Source organism: Falco naumanni, chromosome 6 (genome assembly GCF_017639655.2).
Source record: "Falco naumanni isolate bFalNau1 chromosome 6, bFalNau1.pat, whole genome shotgun sequence".
In the NCBI taxonomy this organism is placed as follows: Eukaryota; Metazoa; Chordata; class Aves; order Falconiformes; family Falconidae; genus Falco; species Falco naumanni.
The window spans coordinates 6,915,216-6,934,368 of record NC_054059.1 but is presented as its reverse complement, the minus strand read 5'-3'; the positions used below and the strand labels follow the sequence as shown (position 1 = coordinate 6,934,368).

Here is a 19,153-nt window from a genome sequence, read left to right as displayed (position 1 = left end):
ATAAAGACATGAAACAGGACTGAGCCCTGGGGAACACCACTTGTGACCAGCTGCCAGCTGGAGTTAACTCCGTTTGCCACCACTCTTTGGGCTCAGCCATCCAGTCAGCTTTCAACCTAGCGTAGAGTGCACCCATCCAAGCTGTGAGCAGCCAGTTTCTCTGGGAGCATGCTGTGGGAAACAGTGTCAAAGGATTTACTGAAGTCTAGGTACAGAAAACATCCATAGACTTTCCCTCATCCAGTTGCTGGGTCAGCTTGTCACAGGAGGAGATCAGGTTTGCCAAGCAGGATCTGCCTTTCATAAACCCCTGCTGGCTGGGCCTGATCCCCTGCTTGTCCTGCATGATGGCACTCAGGATTATCTGCTCCACAACGTTCCCCAGCACCGAGGTCAGGCTGACAGGCCTGTAGCTCCCTGAACCCTCCTTCCTGCCTTTCCCGTGGGTGGCTGTCACATCGGCTAACCGCCACTCTGCTGGGGCCTCTCCAGTTTGCCTGGACCGTTTGATGAATTACCGAGAGCTGCTTGGCAAGCTCTTGCACCTTCTCCATCAGTGCCCTTGGGTGGATCCCATCCTGCCCCACAGACTTGTGCATGTTTAAGTGGAGTAGCAGGTCACTGACCGTTTCCTCCTGGACTGTGGGGGCTTTATTCTGCTCCTCCTATCCCATAGAGCTGGACGCTTGCTGATATGCTTTAATTCTAGATTAGTATGAAATGGAATTATTACCTTTCATTTTTCAGGGCTGTAGGCATTCTTTTGGTATATCTGAGATGTTTGCTCATTCAAAATGAGCAGTTTGTAGGATGTTAGATGAAACATTTGAGAAAATATTAATAAAGATTTATTCCATGTCAGAGGCTTTACATCATGTCTCTGCAGGCATTTATAGTGGATAACTCACTAGTAGGTATTTTAATAATTTAAGGAAACGAGTATATGCAGAAAAATACTATGACCGCCTACTGTGGCAATGTAATGAATTTGATCCTAATTTAGTCCATGCATAAATTGCATATGCAGTTGAGATTTAGTAACCTGAATGTATATTTCCAGACGTTACTACATGTATTTAGATGCTTGATCATTCTAGCAGGGTTTATTTATACCCTTGGAAATAAAGCCAATTAGAAAGAAGGGTGGCTGAGCTGGACCATCTCATTTAAACCCTTAACTTTTAGGCATTTTGTGGATAATTACTGGTTGTTTGAAAGCTTTTCTGTGTTTAAAATTCTTTTGTTTCTGTTGTGGTTGAATTGACAGGTTGTGCTCCTGTACTTACTGAAGAAGAGAATGTTAATAGTGAAGGCTGTTCCTTCAGGCAGCAATTGAGGGCACTGTGTCAGAGCACTCTGTAACTAGTCTCCAGCTGTCTTTAGCTTTTTGACTGCATCCAGAATATCTGGGAATAACAAAATGTTTGGGCTAATAATGCTGCAATGAGGAAACTGCAGTACAGATAAGTTACTTAGTTAATTATTAGTTACTTAATTATTATAAGATAATTAGATAAAATTACTGAAACACTCAAAGTGGTCTTTAAGTGACTCTTGGAGAACACTGGGGAAGGAGAGTGGGCCAGCTAGCTTACTGAGACCCTCTCAAGCTTTGTTCTGTTTAAGTCCAGCAATTGGTGCCTGTTCTCGAACTGTAGCCCTAGTTAAGGATAAAGTTAACTGCAGTGGCAGTGCTCACTTGAGCTGCAGCAGTGCTTAAATTTCCTTGACGTTCTCTCTTGCATTTGATGAAGACTTCACTGGAAACTTGCAAAAACCCTCTGTCAGGCAGGACTCTCTTAAGAGGAGTTGTTGTGTTGACTCAAGGAGGAATTTTGGCTGACTTGGGTATTTAGGCCATGTACAAGTGATGTACACTTATTACACATTTTCTTGTAGTCCATTCCTATTCAAAAGAATCACCAAGTGATAAAAGTCAGGAAGTAAAGAAGTGTCTGCTGGTGCAGTGGCAAAATACAAAAAATCAAGGTCCTTCTACTTTAAGACCTAAAGAAACAGTAGAATCGTAGAGTAACTTAGCTGAAAGGGAACTCTGGAAGACATGTGGTCCAACCTCCTGCTCAAAGCTCTCCAGTCAACGTTTCAGTATCTCCAAGGACAGAGACTCTCTGAGTAGCCTGCCCCAGTGTCTGACCAGACCATCTCATGGTGATGTCTAGCTGGAATTTCCTAAGTTGCAGCTTATGTCCTTTGCATCTCATTCTGTTTCAAGAGTAGCTCAACTATTTATGCTAGTGACTTGAGTATTTTTCAATAACATGAAAAAAAAGAGGGGAGAAGAAATGTTGCTTCACTGAAATTGCTTCAGCGCAGAAAGTGTTGTTAGAAGGATGTCATGCTCAAGTATTCTCGTATATGAACCTGTCAAATTTTGAGAGGCTTTACATGAAAAAATTCACTGGGACTGGTTACAAACCTGGAATGGTGAGATGATTGTAGGGAAGAGGCTTCTTCTGTTTGCTTTTTTTTTTTTTTCTTTTGGCTCATTTTGGAAGTTTAGGTACTCCTGCTCATGGGATTTTACAGCTTGCTGCTTTTTTTTTTTTTCTCTGCTGGGCTGAGCTTCCAATATCTTATATCCCATGAAACTTCCCTTGAGTTACAGACCTGTTTAGGCAGTATGATACTACAGTCATGCTGATGTTTCAGGTTAGAGCTTAAATACTGCAGTGCTGAAACAAAGGCGTAGCTGAAAAATGCTCTTCTCTAGATAGAAAAGGAAAAATTATTCCTGGTCATCTTCAATTAATACCTCCAGTTTTGTGTCTAGATTTGTACAGTATGCTGTCACTTGTCTTGTACAGCAATTATCCCAGCTTTCCTAAAATACTGATGGGAATAACATTTATAGAATCATAGAATGGTTTGGGTTGGAAGGGACCTTAAGGATCACCCAGTTCCAACCCCCTGCCATGGGCAGGGACACCTTCCACCTTCCACCAGACCAGGTTGCTCCAAGCCCCATCCAGCCTGGCCCTGAGCACTCCCAGGGATGGGGCATCCACAGCTGCTCTGGGCAGCCTGTGCCAGTGCCTCAGCACCCTCGTAGTGAAGAATTCCTTTCATCCCATCTAAACCTACCCTCTTCCAGTTTAAAGCCATTCCCCCTTGTCTTATCACTACACACCCTTGTAGAAAGTCCCTCTCCGGCTTTCTTACAAGCCCCCTTTAGGTACTAGAAAGCTCCTTTCAGGTCCCTGCACAGCCTTCTCTTCTCCAGGCTGAGCAACCCCAACTCTCAGCCTGTGTTCATAGGAGAGGTGCTTCAGCCCTCTGATCATCTTCACGGGCCTTGTCTGGACTCGCTCCAACAGGTCCATGTCCTTCTTATGCTGAGGGCCCCAGCGCTGGATGCACTACTCCAGGTGGGGTCTTGCGAGAGTGGAGCAGAGGGGGAGAATTGGTTTCCTCAGTCCTGGCCGTGCTTCTTTTGATGCAGCCCAGGAGATGGTTGGTTTCTGGGCCACGTTGAGTTTCTCATCAACTGACACCCCCAAGTCTTTCTGCTCAGGGCAACAGTCAATCCATTCTTTGCCCAGCCTGTATTTGTGCTTGGGATTGCCCTGACCCATATGCAGGACCTGGCACGTGGCCTTGTTAAACTTCATGAGGTTCACGTGGGCCTACCTCTCAAACCTGCCAAGATCCCTCTGGATGGCATTGACTGCACCACACTGCTTGGTGGTGTTGAGAGTCTTGCTGGGGGTGCACTCAATCCCGGTGTCCATGTTGCTGACAAAGACATTAAACAGTGCTGGTCCCAGTACCAACCCCTGAGGAATGCCACTCATCACCGGTCTCCACTTGGACATCAAGCTGTTGAGTGCAACTCTTTGAGAGCGACCATCCAGCCAATTCCTGATCTACTGAGTAGTCTGTCCATCCATCAAATCCATGTGTCTCCAATTTAGAATGTGCAGGACAGTGTCAAATGCTTTGCACTAGCCCAGGTAGATGACATCAGTTGCTCTTCCCTTATTTACCAATGCCGTAACCCCGTTGTTGAAGGCCACCAAATTGGTCAGGCACAGTTTGGCCTTAGTGAAGCCATGTTGGCTGTCACCAATCACCTGTCATGGATAGAGAGACAGACTTCACTCGTAAAAGAGAAGCAGCATTATGTTTATTGATATAAACCAGCAGTTTACCAAAGTTTGATAGTAAATGTGACAGTAGTTTGGCAAGATTTAGTGGCAAGGTATGCTTGAGTATTTACTGCACAGAGGACGTGGTCAGACAAAACTGTCAGGGAGACCCTCCTGTTGAGTCATGAGGTTCAGAAAGGACCCCTTGCATTCTAAACTCTTCCTCAGAGGGTAGTTTAGGTGCAACTAGATCAGACTTAGTCTCAGACTTGGTCAGTGGTTTGTATCAAAGGATTACATTGCACAATCAAGCCTTTCTACCACTTAGCTAAGATTTCAAAGTTTAGCATGCTGTTAATCACTCTACTGAGATTCTGTTGTGGTAAGGGATCTCAGCCTCGAAGTGTAAACTTGAGATGCATCCCTGCTCAAGGGGAGATTGTTATGCTGCTTGTTGCTGTGCAGGAGAAACTAACAGGCTCTGGACTATCCATATTTATGAAGTAAGATAATTAACTCATAGTCATATGTGCCTACCAACTACAGAAGTTACTTTCAGACTTGGCTTGAGTTGGACCTTGACCAGCACTCTTGGGTGGCCGCATTGTTCAAGTTAGCCCTTTGCTATCCTGTCATTGTCTGCCTCCCCCAAATCCACTTTGAGTTGGATACACTCATCACACCCAGCCACATGAATTACAACCACTATTGGTGGTTATCACTTGATCATTGTTAAGAAATAAAGATCAGCATGGGTTTGGGGGAAGAGCATGCTGCCACATCGCCTCCTTATTTTCCATGTGCATTTAGCATAGTTTGCAGGAGGATCTGCTCCCTGATCTTGCTGGGCACAGAAGTGAGACTGACTGGCCTGTAGTTCATTGGGTCTCCCTGTTTCCCCTTTTCCAGTTGGTGGGAACTTCACTGAACTGCCACAACTTCTCAAATTTGATGGATAGAGGTTTAGCCACTTCATCTGCCAGTCCCTCAGGACCTGTGGATGCATCTCATCAGGTCCCATGGACTTGTGCACCTTCAGGTCCTTGAAATGGTCTTGAACCTAATCTTCTCCTACAGTGGGCAGTTCTTCGTTCCCCCAGTCCCTGCCTTTGCTTTCTGCAACTTGGGTGGTGTGGCTGGAGCACTTGCTGGTGAAGACTGAGGCAAAAAACTACTATTTGTTCCCAAGTAGTCAAGCACTAACCTGTTGTGGCAAAGGCAACAAGCCTATGTCAGTTAATAGAGTATTATAGCTGAGAGTTGAGGAACACCTTCCAATATTTGGCATTTGTTGTTAAATTAACCTTTGTAAGCATTTTTCTTTCCAGAGCGAAAGCTACTAAATGGTCAGGTTTGCATCTATGCCCTTTGTTCTTTGAAGAACTTCAGTGCTGCTTTATCCCTACTTACGATCCCCCGCCTCTGGCTGTAATCAGCAGGGCATAGGCCTCCACTGTGTTTTCAAATCCTCTTTTAGACTGTGGAGCGTTGTAATGATGCAGATTGCATAGCTCAGCGTGGCTGCTTAGTTAAAACAGGTCTGCATCTCGCCAGCCTTACACCGAGTGCTTTGCCACAGAGATCGTTTCCAGCGTGAAGTGACGGGTTATTGCTCCTTTCATAGCAGAGGTAGAGTGAGTGGCTTATCTGGCTTTGAGCCTGTTGTGGGTATAGGGGAAACACAGTACTTTACGTTTCTATAAGGTGTTGGTGAAATATTTTTTTGCTTTTGTTCTGAACAAAGCTAAGTATACCAGGGTGTTCCTTCCCTTTTTCCCCGCTGTCCTTGTTTTTGGCTTTTTAATCCCCATTGCTAATAAGAATGTAGAAGGGGTTATAGTTATTTTGATTAGCCATGTGTTTTCCCTGATTTCTTTCTCAGTTTCTTGAAAAACATTGGTGGAAATGCAGACCTTGCATAGTGATTTTTTCTTTTCTTTTAATGCTTTCTTTTTTGCAGTTACCTTTTGCCCAGCATTTAGTTGATGCATGAGTTGAAAAGCACTGTACTTGAAATCTGTGTCCTCACCTCCCAAACAGCTGTTTCAACAAAAATTTGTGCTGTACATATGACCTTGTAGTTGTTTTAAGTAAGCATGTGAATGTACAAGTGGAGTTCCTAATTTCTAGTTAGCCAAAAAGCACCCATTCATGTCTAAAATATTTACGGATAATGCTGAAGTGTGTGCTGCCTGCGTAGGCACCGATGTTAAATTTCATTTTGTTGTGTGTAAGCATTTAAGTATCAGTGTTGTGTACCCGAAAAATTCTGCAGAGCTTTATCAAATTCTCATTGTGCTAATAGCAGTGAAAGTGCAGCAATGTGGGGCGGTGTCCTGGTTTCAGCTGGGATGAAGTTAACTTTCTTCTTGGTCGTTAGTCCAGTGCTGTGTTTGGCTCTGATGTGAGAACAATGTGATAACCACTGATGTTTTTAGTTGTTACTGGGTAATGTTTATACTAAGTCAAGGACTTCATTTCTTGGGCCCTGCCAGCCAGAATGCTGGAGGGGCACGGGAGACTGGGAGGGGACATGGCCAGGACAGCTGGGCTGAACCAGTCAAAGAGGTATTCCAGACCATGGGACGTCATGCTTGGCCTGTAAACTTGGGGGGTTAGCTGGGGGGTGGGAAGCGCTGCTGCAGGACTGGCTGGGCAGTGGTCAGAGGGTGGTAAGCAGTTGTATGGTGCATCACTTGTTTTCCTTTCTCCCTTTTCCTTTGGATTTTATCCTGTTCCCCACCTTTCCGTTATAACTGTCGGTGTTTGTGGCGGCGGTGGTGTTCGTGGCGGTGGTGAGATTCTTACCTCTTTATTCTGTTTAAGTTATTAAATTGTTCTTATCTCAACCCTCTTCCTTTCCAATTCTCCTCCTCACCTCTCTGGGTGTGTGTGGGGGTGAGCGAGCGGCTGCGGGGTGCTTGGCTGCAGGCCAGCGTTGAACCACCACATGTGGTCAGGCCAGTAAATACCTGGGTTGCTGGGTGGGTGTAGATAATCTGTAACAGGGCTGCGGTGCTGTGCCTAGCTTCGGTTTCATTTGCATCACCCAAGCTGGTTTTAGTCTGCATACTATATTTGTGCTGTATTTGTACGGTGAATTCATTGCTCATGCAGTGTGGTACAAGGGGTATTGTCTTCTGCTGGTGTTTGGTGGGTTTTACTGTTTCCCAGTCAATGCTGGTAACACAGATTCAGTCTGTTGTAAGCTTAATGTAAGGCTATAAATGAGTCCTTAGTCTGAAATTAGAGAAATAATTGTAAGTATGTAAGAAGTATCTGTTCATAGTCTTTTTATAACTGTATATAGTGAAATACATACCTTTCTTCTATCTCTTATTTAAATATGTATAAGAATAGAAAGATTGAGACTTAAGTAACAAGTAAAACCATGATTTTAGGACTGTTCTACAGAAAGTGCAAGTTGGTTTCTAAGGTGGAAGTTACCCATGACACCAAGCTGTTCTGCTTAATGTTGCCTAAGAGCACATGTCTCCACGTTCCCACTGGACAACATGTTTACCTCAAACAAATCATTGCAGGTAAGAAAAATTGAAAATGCGGCCATGGATATATTAACATAAGTCCCTTTTCATAGTCCTGGGAGAATGCCAAGTCCATGGTCACTAATTCCCTGGTTGTAGTTAGAAGGTCTCTGCTTCCAGCATAGCAATCAGTGCTTAATAATGAACTGACTGGATTAATATTGCTGGAAAGCTAACTCTCAAGGTGGCTGGCATTCACTAGTGACCTTAATGCCTCTTCTTTCTACTCTTCCTTTAAAACATTCTACTGAAGTGGTGTTTGTTTACTTTGTAGGAGGGGGGGAAGCCCATTGTATGTGCGTTATGTGTGATTAGTCAGTTCCTTTTAGTTTGCAGCTTTCTGGCATGTGAAGGGTTGTGTTTGAATTTTGCCTTGGTTTTTTTTTCCCTCTTCTGAGGGATTTATAGTAGTCATGGTAACACTACTTTACACTCCAATTGCAAGATGTTAATGGATAACATGAGATTGTGAGAGGAATGCATCTTGAAAAGCATTGTTTAAGCGCTATTCTTCAAAATTTTGTAAAAGGTGAACCTAAAAAAATAAAATGGGAAGTCAAAGAAACAGCTGGTTTATTCTTTTTTAAGGGTACTTTTAAAAATTTGCATATTAATGGTTATGATGGTCATTTTACTTGCGCTGAACTAAGCATGGTAGAGAGATTTCTCAGAAGAATTTTTAAATATCCTTTAATTGCAAACTGTTTTGTCCTCCCTTTTCCTCCCTACCTAATTTTTTGCTGGTGTTGAAGTCTTGCAATCTTTCTATCATTATACAGTAGCTTTTTGAAATTATAATGGAAGAAGATATGATCAGTACTAAAGCAGTACTAAAAATCTGATACTCCAATTTAGAAAAAAACAAACTGCGGTACTTGAAATGAAATAAAAATGTTCAGATTTTCATATTCTTTGGGGATGACTCTAGATCTTTTCTTCCAATGTTTTGAATTGCTAAGTAGTGTAGAAATAACATACGATACAGTGGCCTGAAGGTTTTCATTGGAAGTGGAAGGCTACTGTAATAAGAACTGGTGCAGTGCAAAGTAACATGCTTGTGTAAAAGCATGTGATCGTGTTATTTTTATGGGATAAACAGATTATTTGTTTACTGTTTGTTTATTTTGGCATTTGTGGTAAATTTGTTGGATGTAGAGTACTTTCCATATTAAGCTATCTTTTTGTCTTCTGTCTAGGGACAGAAGTAGTAAAACCATACACACCTGTATTGCCTTTTTTGCCACTGGATTTCAAAGAGCCATCTCACCGTGATGGTGAACATATATATTTAATGATTAAAATTTATTCTTGTGGGCTGTTCACACAGGCACTTGACCACCTACAAATTGGTAAGTGTATGCTGGGGATTTTTGTGTTTGGTTTTGTAGTGATTGCTTTGTCCTTTCAGATTTACTGTCTGGGTATTGTAACGTTCTTATTGTTTATCTACCTATACGTTGGGACATAACTTTTTTTTTTTTTTTCTCAATTTTATTCTCCATGCCCTGAATGTACAGGCTTATCCTCACTGCAACTGGGAGTTGCCCATTATATAAAGTTCTTCTGACTGATCTTCCAAATGTGTTCCTGTTTAACTGTTCAGATGTGTCAACTGTATTACAATTACAGTTGACCACTTTGATTGTATAGACTCTTAGAGCCACTCTTTGTACTTTCAGGTAAAGAAAGCTAGGTCTGTTTTGTGAGACTTAAGGTGCACTTCCTTTTCTGTTTCAGATATGGAGGCAGATCTTTTAACACTGACTTCACAAATGTTTGTGTACTCATATAGTGTAAAATCTATCAAGGCAAGATATTTAACTTGAACATCTATGCTTTTAACGAATGATCCTTGTGTGAAATGCATAGTACCTTTCTGAAAGGAACCATAATACTGCAAAGATGAAGGCAAGATGAAGGGGCCTTTAAAAAAATCAGAATACTAATTAGCATGTTTTCATCTCATTAACATTTACCATTGTTTGTTGTTTGTTTGGGGTTTTTTTCCCTACAAAGGAGACTATATTTCTGTCAGCAGTCCTGAAGGTAACTTCAAGAAGTCACAGGTTCAGACTTCAGAAGATCTCTTTCTACTGGCAGCAGGCACAGGCTTCACACCAATGGTTAAACTGATGAATTTTGCTCTGACCGAAGTTAGTTGTGTCCGGTATGTATGCTTCTTATGATTTAACCCCAAGCTAGAGAAATACATAGGAGGAATGAAATGTAATCGGCAGGCCTCAGTGTTAATAAAAAAAAAAATAACAAAAAAAGGCACAAAAGCATTTTTCTTCAACTTATACCAAAAGCTGGCATTCGTTAGGGAAGAGTCTGTCAGACTCTTAGGCGACTCACACACATTTGGGTATTGGCTACCATCAACAAAATGGACTGATTTGCATCTTGGATTTTAGTTATGATAGAAATGAGCTCACCAAATAGAAACTCATGAGGGGGGCAGGATTGGTGTTGCGCTTTTTTTTTTTTTTGTGAGTGTTTTGTTTTATTTGTTTTAAACTAGCTTTGCATTTGAGTACTTTTTTTAGTATTGAAATATTTCAATGTAGATACTTTTTTTTGGACTGAGGAGGCTTAGAACTGTTTAGTTATGGCTTCTCTTTAATATATTAAAGAGTAGGTAGCATACTTATATATTGTTTTCACCTGCTAAGCAACAGTAGCACATTTTTACTAGATGAGTTCCAGTTTTCACAAAATTGCAACTTATGTAAGCATAGTATTATGCATATTCAAATGGATAAAAAGCTGTGTATTGCATGTGCATTCTGTACTCTGACTGTAAAATTTACAGAAGGAAGCATTACTTGTTCTTGGTCAAGTGAACAGGGTGTTTTGGCTCCTTAGGTCCTTCAGAACCCCAGAACTAGTAGTTATGCTTGATGTGACTGTACATTTACAATTGTAAGGGAGTATACAATAGCTCAACTTCAAAAGGAAATGCGAAGAGTTACTGTAGGGGCATACTTTGATAGAGATGAGGTGTGCTTGCCTTGCTTTTAGAAAAAATATTCCTCTAGAATCACATCTTGCAGAATTTCTTAGCAGGTTAGATTTTTGTCAATGTTAAACTATTGAATTCGGGAGAGTATAAAAATGAAAAATATACTTGAACTGTATTTTCTTTAAAGCTGTTGCAGAGAACAGTTCAACAAACATGCTATTGTTTTCCTGTACCATTTCAATTTGGACTCTTGTAATAGGGATTTATTTCGAATACTGAGGTTTATGCAATATAAGCACGGGATGTTTTGGTTCATTATGTCTTTATGAAGCACATTTTGAAACAACATAGAGAGATTAATTGGACACTAGTCTCCATAGTAGAGCTAAAAAGGATGACACGTACTGCAGAAATCTGTTTCTAGAAAAAAAAAAATCTAAATCCAGACATCATTCTTGTCTTGTTTATTGTTCAGCAATTACGTATAATCCTATTTTGTGAGCAGAGAGACTGTGTGCTGTTTGGCTGTTCCAAAGCATCCTGTATTGTTAGTAGCAAATAACAGGTGGCTGGATAGCTTTGTGAATCTAAAAAATAAACCTATCAACTGACACAGTGCTGGGGAAGCACTACTAAGTGAATTTGGAATACTTTTTTTCCTTCTTCTGAAGGGGAAAACTAGTATTGTCAGGTCGAGGTAGTTGTGATAATATGAAAGTAAAACTAGGGAGGGCATAGTAAAAGTTGCAAATCTTGACATTTTGTCCATATCCAGAATAAGCTGAGTAGATAACATGTGAAAGGCTACCGTTACACAAATAGCGTTTATATATACTCTGTCCTTCGGAGTGGCTCATTTTAACTCTCTTCAGCAGAATTTCTTAGGGGAATTGAATGCTCACAGTTAGCTTAGGATGGAGCAACATCTCTTTTCTTACTAGTCAAAGTAAATGAATTTTGCCTTCTGGCTGTGGAGGCTTGTTAGGTGCTGAAGCGACTTGATCTGGTACAGGTTCTGTTTATATGCAGACTCTTAAAGCTTAGATTTTCTGACTGCTCTAGGCAACTTGGTTTCTTGGCCTTAGATTTGCTCTTTAACCCTCACTTTCTCTTCGGGATCTCCAGAGGTCCCTTCTAACCCTGACCATTTTGTGATTCTGTCAAAATACTACAAATGTCTTTAATATGTGTGTGTATATATGTATTTATATATACTATTTATGTACATGAGACTATATGTATATATAAACAATATAAATTTGCATTAAATTATCTTACCGTGAAAAGTAAAATTGCTGTAAACTTGGATTGCACATGCTAGAACGTGAATTGCAGAAAGCTGAGGAAGGATTTGAATGACTGCCTTGGCACCTGAGGGTGCAGAAGCAGCTGGTGTCTGCAACGCTGGGCAAGTGCTGCTGAACCTCTGGGGCTGCACTGTGAACGCTGGAGTATCTGCAGCTTCCCTAGGCAGCATTTGCTGTGACGTAGCAGGCTTGGATCATTAGATTGCCATTCTTGCTGTCTAGCCAAAGTCTCCCTATTATCTTTTAAGTCTGTTATTTCTTGCCTGTGGTAAATGTGGAAAAAAAAAAGTTTCCTGTCTGCAGTATCCTTTTGTGCATGAAGTCATAACGCTCTTCCTTCAGCCTTGTTTCTCTCTGATAGTCCAAACTGTATTTGACCAAAGTAGTAATTAAAAAAGAATATTGGTCTTCTGTGCTGTTTTTTCCTTTTCAAGATGAGATATTTTTGCTCCTTTTTACTGGTGGTGTATAACTGCAATCAGGTGGATATGTTTCTTAAAGAAGACTGAGGCATAAAGGCACTAAACACTAGGTAGAGGGCTAACGCTTTTCCCAAGGAAGTACGGGATCTTGCAGTCTATTCTTGATTCTCCATGGTAGTTGTATCTTGTTGTGTCTCCAGCTTCTCATTCCCAAGTAACCACTCTGTTCTTATATTCACTTTCAATATAGTGTCCCACTTTCCTCATCATTCTGGTTTTGAAGGTGATTTTATAACTTTTTCTACCTGTTTCCTCTGTGTTAAACTCCTTTAAGGATCTCGTTAACTCCTGTCTCTGTACAGCTTTCTATAAGACCTTGCATACCCGTTTTTTTGAGTTTATCAAAATCTACATCCCTTGAAGTAGTTTCCAGTATGTTAGATTCTCCCTATTTCCTTCCAAAGGGCTGATGAAGTTTCTCATATGTTACCTAAACTTTGGTTATCATTCTGTCAACCAACTCTTCTGTACTGGTGGGGAGCATATCTAAATCTCCACCCCTTCCTTTTAGCTGTTTTCTCCCTCATCTCTCACAAAACTGTTACCAGTTCATTTCAAGCTTTGAGGGTTTGTTTTCTTTTTGTTCTCTTATAGTGCTGAGTACTGAGCAGTACTGCAGCAGATACATTTATCTACACTGGGAAGTATCAGTGAGGGATGTCTCAAAGCATTATTCTCCAAATAACCAATTTCTACCTCTGTGCCCAATGAACAAAACATATAGCTTTCCTATTGACTTTTTAATTGACTGTTTTTCCCCCATGTGAGTAACACTTGATGCTGTGGTGCACCATGCCAGCTTTGACAGCACTACATTCCTCAAGTGAGCTTTATTTTCCATGTTTTCAGGGAAGCGGGCCCTGGGAAGCATGTAAGCAACCTAAATTTTTGGCACATGCTGGCTTCTGAGTAAGATGATTTTAGTATTTATAGATGCAGCATAGCTGATTTGGAGGCTGTTTTGTTCTAGACCAGGCAAGTTTTCCAAAGCTTGTATGTTGTAACTTATTTTGAGCTGTACTGCATCTGGAACTTCTTTCTCTCAATAATGCTGCTGATGATGTGTATTATATACAGTGGTCATGCCTCAGTTTTATTTTTTGGCAGCGAGAAATGAACGTGCTTCTCATAAGTAGAAGAGGATCTCTTATCTTTGGCATCTGATGTAGCTTGTAAGAGGTTTCCTGATACCTTGAAGTGCTACTAAACTGCAGAAGGGGAAAAAGTTATGTCCTGGTTTCGGCTGGGATAGAGTTGATTTTCTTCTTAGTAGCTGGTGCAGTGCTGGGTTTTGGATTTAGTGTGAGACCAGTGCTGACAGCACGCGGATGGTTTTAGTTGTTGCAGGGTCATGTTTATACTAAGTCAAGGGCTTTTCAGCTTCTCAGGTCCTGCCAGCGAGAGGGGCTGGAGGGGCACAAGAAATTGAGAGGGGACACAGCCAGGACAGCTGAGCTGGCCAGAAGTAGCCAAAGGGATATTCCATACCATAGAACGTCATGCTCGGTATATAAACTGGGGGGAGCTGGCCAGGGCCTGCAGATCACTGCTGGAGGACTGGCTGGGCATCGGTCAGTGGGTGGCGAGCAGCTGTATTTTGCATCACTTGTTTTTCCTCCCTTCCCTTTGGATTTTATTCCTTTCGCCTTCTCCCTCCTTTTCATTATAATTTATATTATTGTTATGGTTTGGGGGTTTTATCCTCCTATTTTATTTTAATTATTAAACTGTCCTTATCTGAATGCTCAAGTTATACATTCCTTTCTGATTTTCTTCCCCATCCCTTGGGGGGGGAGGGATTGAGCAAGTGAGCAGCTGTGTGGTACTTAGTTTCTGGTTGACCATGACAGATCAGAAGTCAGAAAAAATGTGGTATCTTCAGACTGGGAGAATATAGGCTTTTAAATTGCAGTTGAAGAACAGCTGGAGTTGGCAAACTCTCTGCAGAAACCCTAGCGTATCTGAGAAGCATGCGTGAAAGGTGGCTCTCTGCAGGGTACAGAGGAGGTGGAGGTGGGAATTAATCGTTTGAGCAGCATCATATAAACTGTGTGTAGCACCTTGGAAGCAGAGTCAGCCATGTGTAAAAGGGACGCTGGGCCGTGGAGTGCCATGTTACGGAACTGGAATTGCAGGGCTGTGTGGCGTACAGGACCAGCAGGCTTAGCTGACGGGTACCCGTACGGCTCTGCACGTGCTCCTGTGCGCGGTATCCCAGGGCTCCGGCTCCCTGCAAGCAGGGCACTGAGCTTACTGCTTCTGGCACCACAGCAACCGCAGCTCTCTCCGCTCGGAGCTGTGCTTGAGTAGAAAAAAACCAACAGTCACTTAAGGCCCTGTGGGGTGTAATTCAGGAACCGCTTGCATTTAACAGGACATCATCTGTCTTATATCACCTGTCCCCAGGATATTAGTCTGTCGTTAGTTATAAAGGAGAAGTTAGGTTTGTGCGACTTCATCAAATGGTAAATTCTGTTTTGTAAAGTCAGTCTTTTTGTGTTTTACCTCTACTGTAGCGTAAAAATCTGAAGAGATAATAGCACTGACCGTAATGACAGAGCATTTATTTTTTTTATGTTAACTATCTGGCAAATATAATGCTTGTAAATAGTAGCTTTCCAGGTAGATTTTCTAAACCAACAAGTAAAGTAGGAATAAGATAACCTGGTACAGAGCTGTAGTTTGCTCTTCAAGATACGAGGTAATTTTATCTTACTTCTGTGTGTTTAGATTCCATCTTTATGAAATTAATATTGACATAACCTTCCTGAAAGTCTAGTTTCACCTATATTAAACAAGTGTACTGAGTCTATATATCAGCTATTAATTGTAGTGCTCAAACAATATTGAGAAACCACTAGATAAAACTTGGCAAGCTATATTGTAATTTCAGTCATGTCTTAGTAACTTCAAGAGACTTTATTTTTTTCTTAGGACAGCAGTTCCTGAGCTAGGGCTTACAGCCACAGACAGGGTTATGACATTTAGGAGAGAGGTCACAAATCCAACCGAATTTCAGGTACAGCAAGAAAGAAACTATACTGGGTTAGTGGCAAAAAGATTTGAGGATTGCAGAGTTGTAAAAAAAAACCAAGCAAAAAATGTGAAATGTTTCTGTATAATGCAGTAAGTTCTGGTTCTTTAATATGTTTTTCAAATAAAGAAACAATCTGCAGTTAATTTTTTATTCTTTTTTAAGGACAGTGAAGCTGATCTTCTTCAACAAAACAGAAGATGATATACTTTGGAGAAACCAACTAGAGCAATTAGCTCTTAAAGATGAAAGGTATTAAAAAGTCTTGTAGAGAACAGCTTGTACCATCCCAGTGTATAGGAGAACAAGGCTTGGGGCTTAGACAGATCCTGATTCTGGAAACTCTAAGCTCAGAATTTAATGAGACTTAGGGAGTGGAAGGAGATGTGCTTTTATTGGTCACAGCTGCATAGCAGCAGGCTATGCCGTTTGTTCTGTAGGTCCCATAGGAAGCCCGCGATTTGATTTGACAGCGTTTAATAGGAGTTTATTGGAGACAGTATGAGATGATCTTTAAGACTGTCTGAGAAGCTTTCTGCAAGTAAAGAAAATTAGCCTTAGTAATAGAAAGTACAGATATGCAAAGAGAAGCAAAGAAGTGATAGAGAAAGGATAGCGTACCCTGGAAGCAACGTTCTGAATTTAAGTCTTGAAAAGTCTCTTTGGTGTCACTTAGTTGAGAAAATACTTATTCAGAAATTCGGAGTTTAAATTAAGCCTGTTACTTTCATTTTTACTTACGGTCTAATTGTTGCATTGTTTTCCTCAATTATAATATTGCAGGTTAAAATGTGCAAGTGCACATGTAATGTCAGCTTTGTTTAGCAGGCTGTAGTTCAGTCAGGAGACACAGGAATATCAGGTTGCCTTTTAATTTTATTACCCTTGCTTTTATCACTAAAGAAATTGTCACTGCCTGGGTTTTACACAATAGAAGTACATTTTGTTTATGCTTACCTAATTCTTAGTTGAAATTGTGTGAACAAATTAATTTCACTTGTTCCTTCACAATATTGAAGTGAAAAATCAATATTATTTGATTACCTGGTGATGTCTGGCACATTCAAAGCTTGATAGTCTAGACATTGTGTAAAATTACAATAAAAACCCTTTGTCCCTTTCAAGAGGAGCTTCAGATACACAAGAGTGTTTGTTTTTTATTCAGTAACTACTCTGTTAATGGGTTTTTTAAAGCCAGTTACAGTATTTTCTCATTAAAGAAGTTGCACTGACATTCTTGCAGGTTTGGCTAAGCATTCTTATTTTACTACTTACGTATTGAGCTACACCAACATTTGTATGAGTGAATAACAGAACAGTAAAATCTGTGCTTTAGTATCTTCATTGGTACCAGATGTTTTTCTTTGTAAGGTGAAATATACAGCTAAAATTAAGATTGCAAGATTGGGTTAAATAATCAAATACACGATACTGGAGGTGATTTGATTGACTTGGTAGGAACAATTAAATGTCTGTGACATCTGATATTGTGCAGTGGGAGCTGAGCAGAACAGGAAAGTAATCCTAGGATTTTGTCACTAGCATTTAGTGTAGCAGATTTCTGATCAGAGGCAATATTTATGAAATATTCTTCTGCTTACCAGGTTTGATGTTCAATTCATTCTTTCACAACCAACAAAGGACTGGGTGGGTAAACAGGGGAAGATTTCTCCGTCTCTTCTCTCTGAGTTTGTGAAAAGAAACAGAAAGGACTCCAAAGTGCTTATCTGCATCTGTGGTCCAACACTTTTTACAGAACAAGGAGTAGAGTGAGTATTTTAAATCATGAACTAGAGAACGAGGAATTTTAAAGTTTGATCATATAACCAGCTACAGTGTTTCTGACTTGGTAGTCTTTCAAAAACAACTTTACATTTTCTGCCTTGCAAGAAAACTTTTAAATAATAATACAAAAACCCAAACAAAAAAACAAAAAAACCCCCCAACACTTGAAGAGTATATTTAGTGTGTGGCTAAGTATCAGCAATACGTAAATTTCATGTGTTCCAGTAAGTTGTCCAAAACTTTCTAAGACTGTCTCTTTAACAATGACTTTTTTCTCCAAGATTGTAAATGCTGCTTTTAATTTGATGTTCATAGATAAGGTTCTTTAATAGGAAATAAGTTTTCTATGTTGATGTTAGCTTGACAAATCGAGTTGTAAAATTCAAAGCCGTTCTTCCATCATAAGTGTATATCTTTGATTTTATTTTTTTAATTAGTGCATTCATTTATTTTTGTCTGTACCGAATACTTTCCTTATTTTATATGCCATATATTTAAAGATAAAAGGCCCTCTCACTTCCTTTTGCCCAGCTTCAAAATATTGAACCAATATAGATGACACTTGCATTTCTGCAGCCCTGCTGAAGTCAGGTGCATGGATCTAATGGAGGATGGAATTGGCCAATAATTATGCTACCTTTTGAGAAATCTGAGACAATTCAAATGATACCTGTATTTATTTTTACAAATCTTTTCAATATCCTAAAAGATCATGTAGTACATATGAGCTCCTAGGCATGAATTGTTTTCTGAATGTATTTGCAAAGGTAAACTTCGCTGTGCATGTCTGAATAAAAACAAGATAGTGGTGCTGAAGTGATGCCTCAGCTGTGTCTGTGGTGGATTTGGGGTTCTGAATAATAATATTACTGACTTGATTTCTGACTTTCAGATACCTGAAGGATCTCGGATACTCTCAAGAAGAGATACACGCTTTTACTGCATAAACCCATATGAGGATATCAGTGTTTGTATATTTCAATCTTATTTATTTACCTTCGTGAATTTAAATAAGTGAGAAGCAATTTTGTAAGACTTGAAATTTCACTCTTGGTACCAAACTGTTTCTTGGAAGAAATGTATCTTTGAAAAAATTTTATACTGTGTTTTATCTTCTTTTTGTAAATATTTTTACTAATACTTAAGTTATCCAGGGTATTAATTTATTGCAGAAGCAAGCAAAAATGTAGAGTATACATCATGTAAGATGCTTGGTGGTGTTGGTTCATGAGAGTTCTTAAATTTATGACAAGCACTGATTTAGGTTTTGACTTGAAAACGCTTATTGTTTCTTACTGTAAGAAGTCTTAAGAGCAATACTGTCTGAAATTAAATATTGCACTGTAACTCAGGTAACTGGTCATTAAAAAAATGTTCTTTTTCATCTGATATTTCTTTCTGACTTACAAGTGATCCAGATACATTTTTGGCTTTGTAAACAAAAAACAAAAGTACCTTTGGTAAAATAGAAAATTTACATCAAATAAAAATAATAATAAATAATTTTACATCACTTTATGCATTTTTGTAAATTATTTGTATTTTCGGTTGATAATGTCACACAGAAAGGTTTGCACAAGCTTAGGGCACTAGCTGGGAATTCAGAACAGAGGCACAGAGTCTTGGTCTCCCGCAAAACTGTGTGTGGCCTCACTGATACCAGGCACCCCTTGTTACGAGACCTTCTGAGGTAAAAACCTTGCAGCTTACGGCCTGCAGATACCAGGGTGAGGACCACAGAAGCACCTAAAACTATTTGATAGGTTGTGGTAGTATTAATGAGGTTATTTGAATCAGATTTTTTTTTTTTTTTTACTCCTTTATTAAAAGTATGTTATCATGAGGCAGTGATTTGTTGTCTAATAGTAGCTTGGAGAAAAAACCAAAGCCTTCTGTGTGTTGTCAGTAATATGTGTAGGCCTTGTCTCATAT

At 40.1% G+C, this 19,153-nt stretch overlaps 1 protein-coding gene across 2 annotated transcripts in view; it reads left to right on the top strand.

The window, feature by feature from the left end:
- The window catches only part of LOC121090159 (cytochrome b5 reductase 4), a 44,196-nt gene extending 25,464 nt beyond the window's left edge, over positions 1 to 18,732 (top strand). For both annotated transcript variants that reach the window (XM_040598329.1, XM_040598328.1), the window contains 6 exons: positions 7,508 to 7,648; positions 8,848 to 9,000; positions 9,668 to 9,818; positions 15,602 to 15,688; positions 17,041 to 17,205; positions 18,114 to 18,732. In XM_040598329.1, the coding sequence (XP_040454263.1) occupies positions 7,508 to 7,648; positions 8,848 to 9,000; positions 9,668 to 9,818; positions 15,602 to 15,688; positions 17,041 to 17,205; positions 18,114 to 18,168 (752 nt within the window). In that variant the 3' untranslated portion in view covers positions 18,169 to 18,732. The remainder of the gene's footprint in view (positions 1 to 7,507; positions 7,649 to 8,847; positions 9,001 to 9,667; positions 9,819 to 15,601; positions 15,689 to 17,040; positions 17,206 to 18,113) is intronic.
- Positions 18,733 to 19,153: the final 421 nt, after the last annotated feature.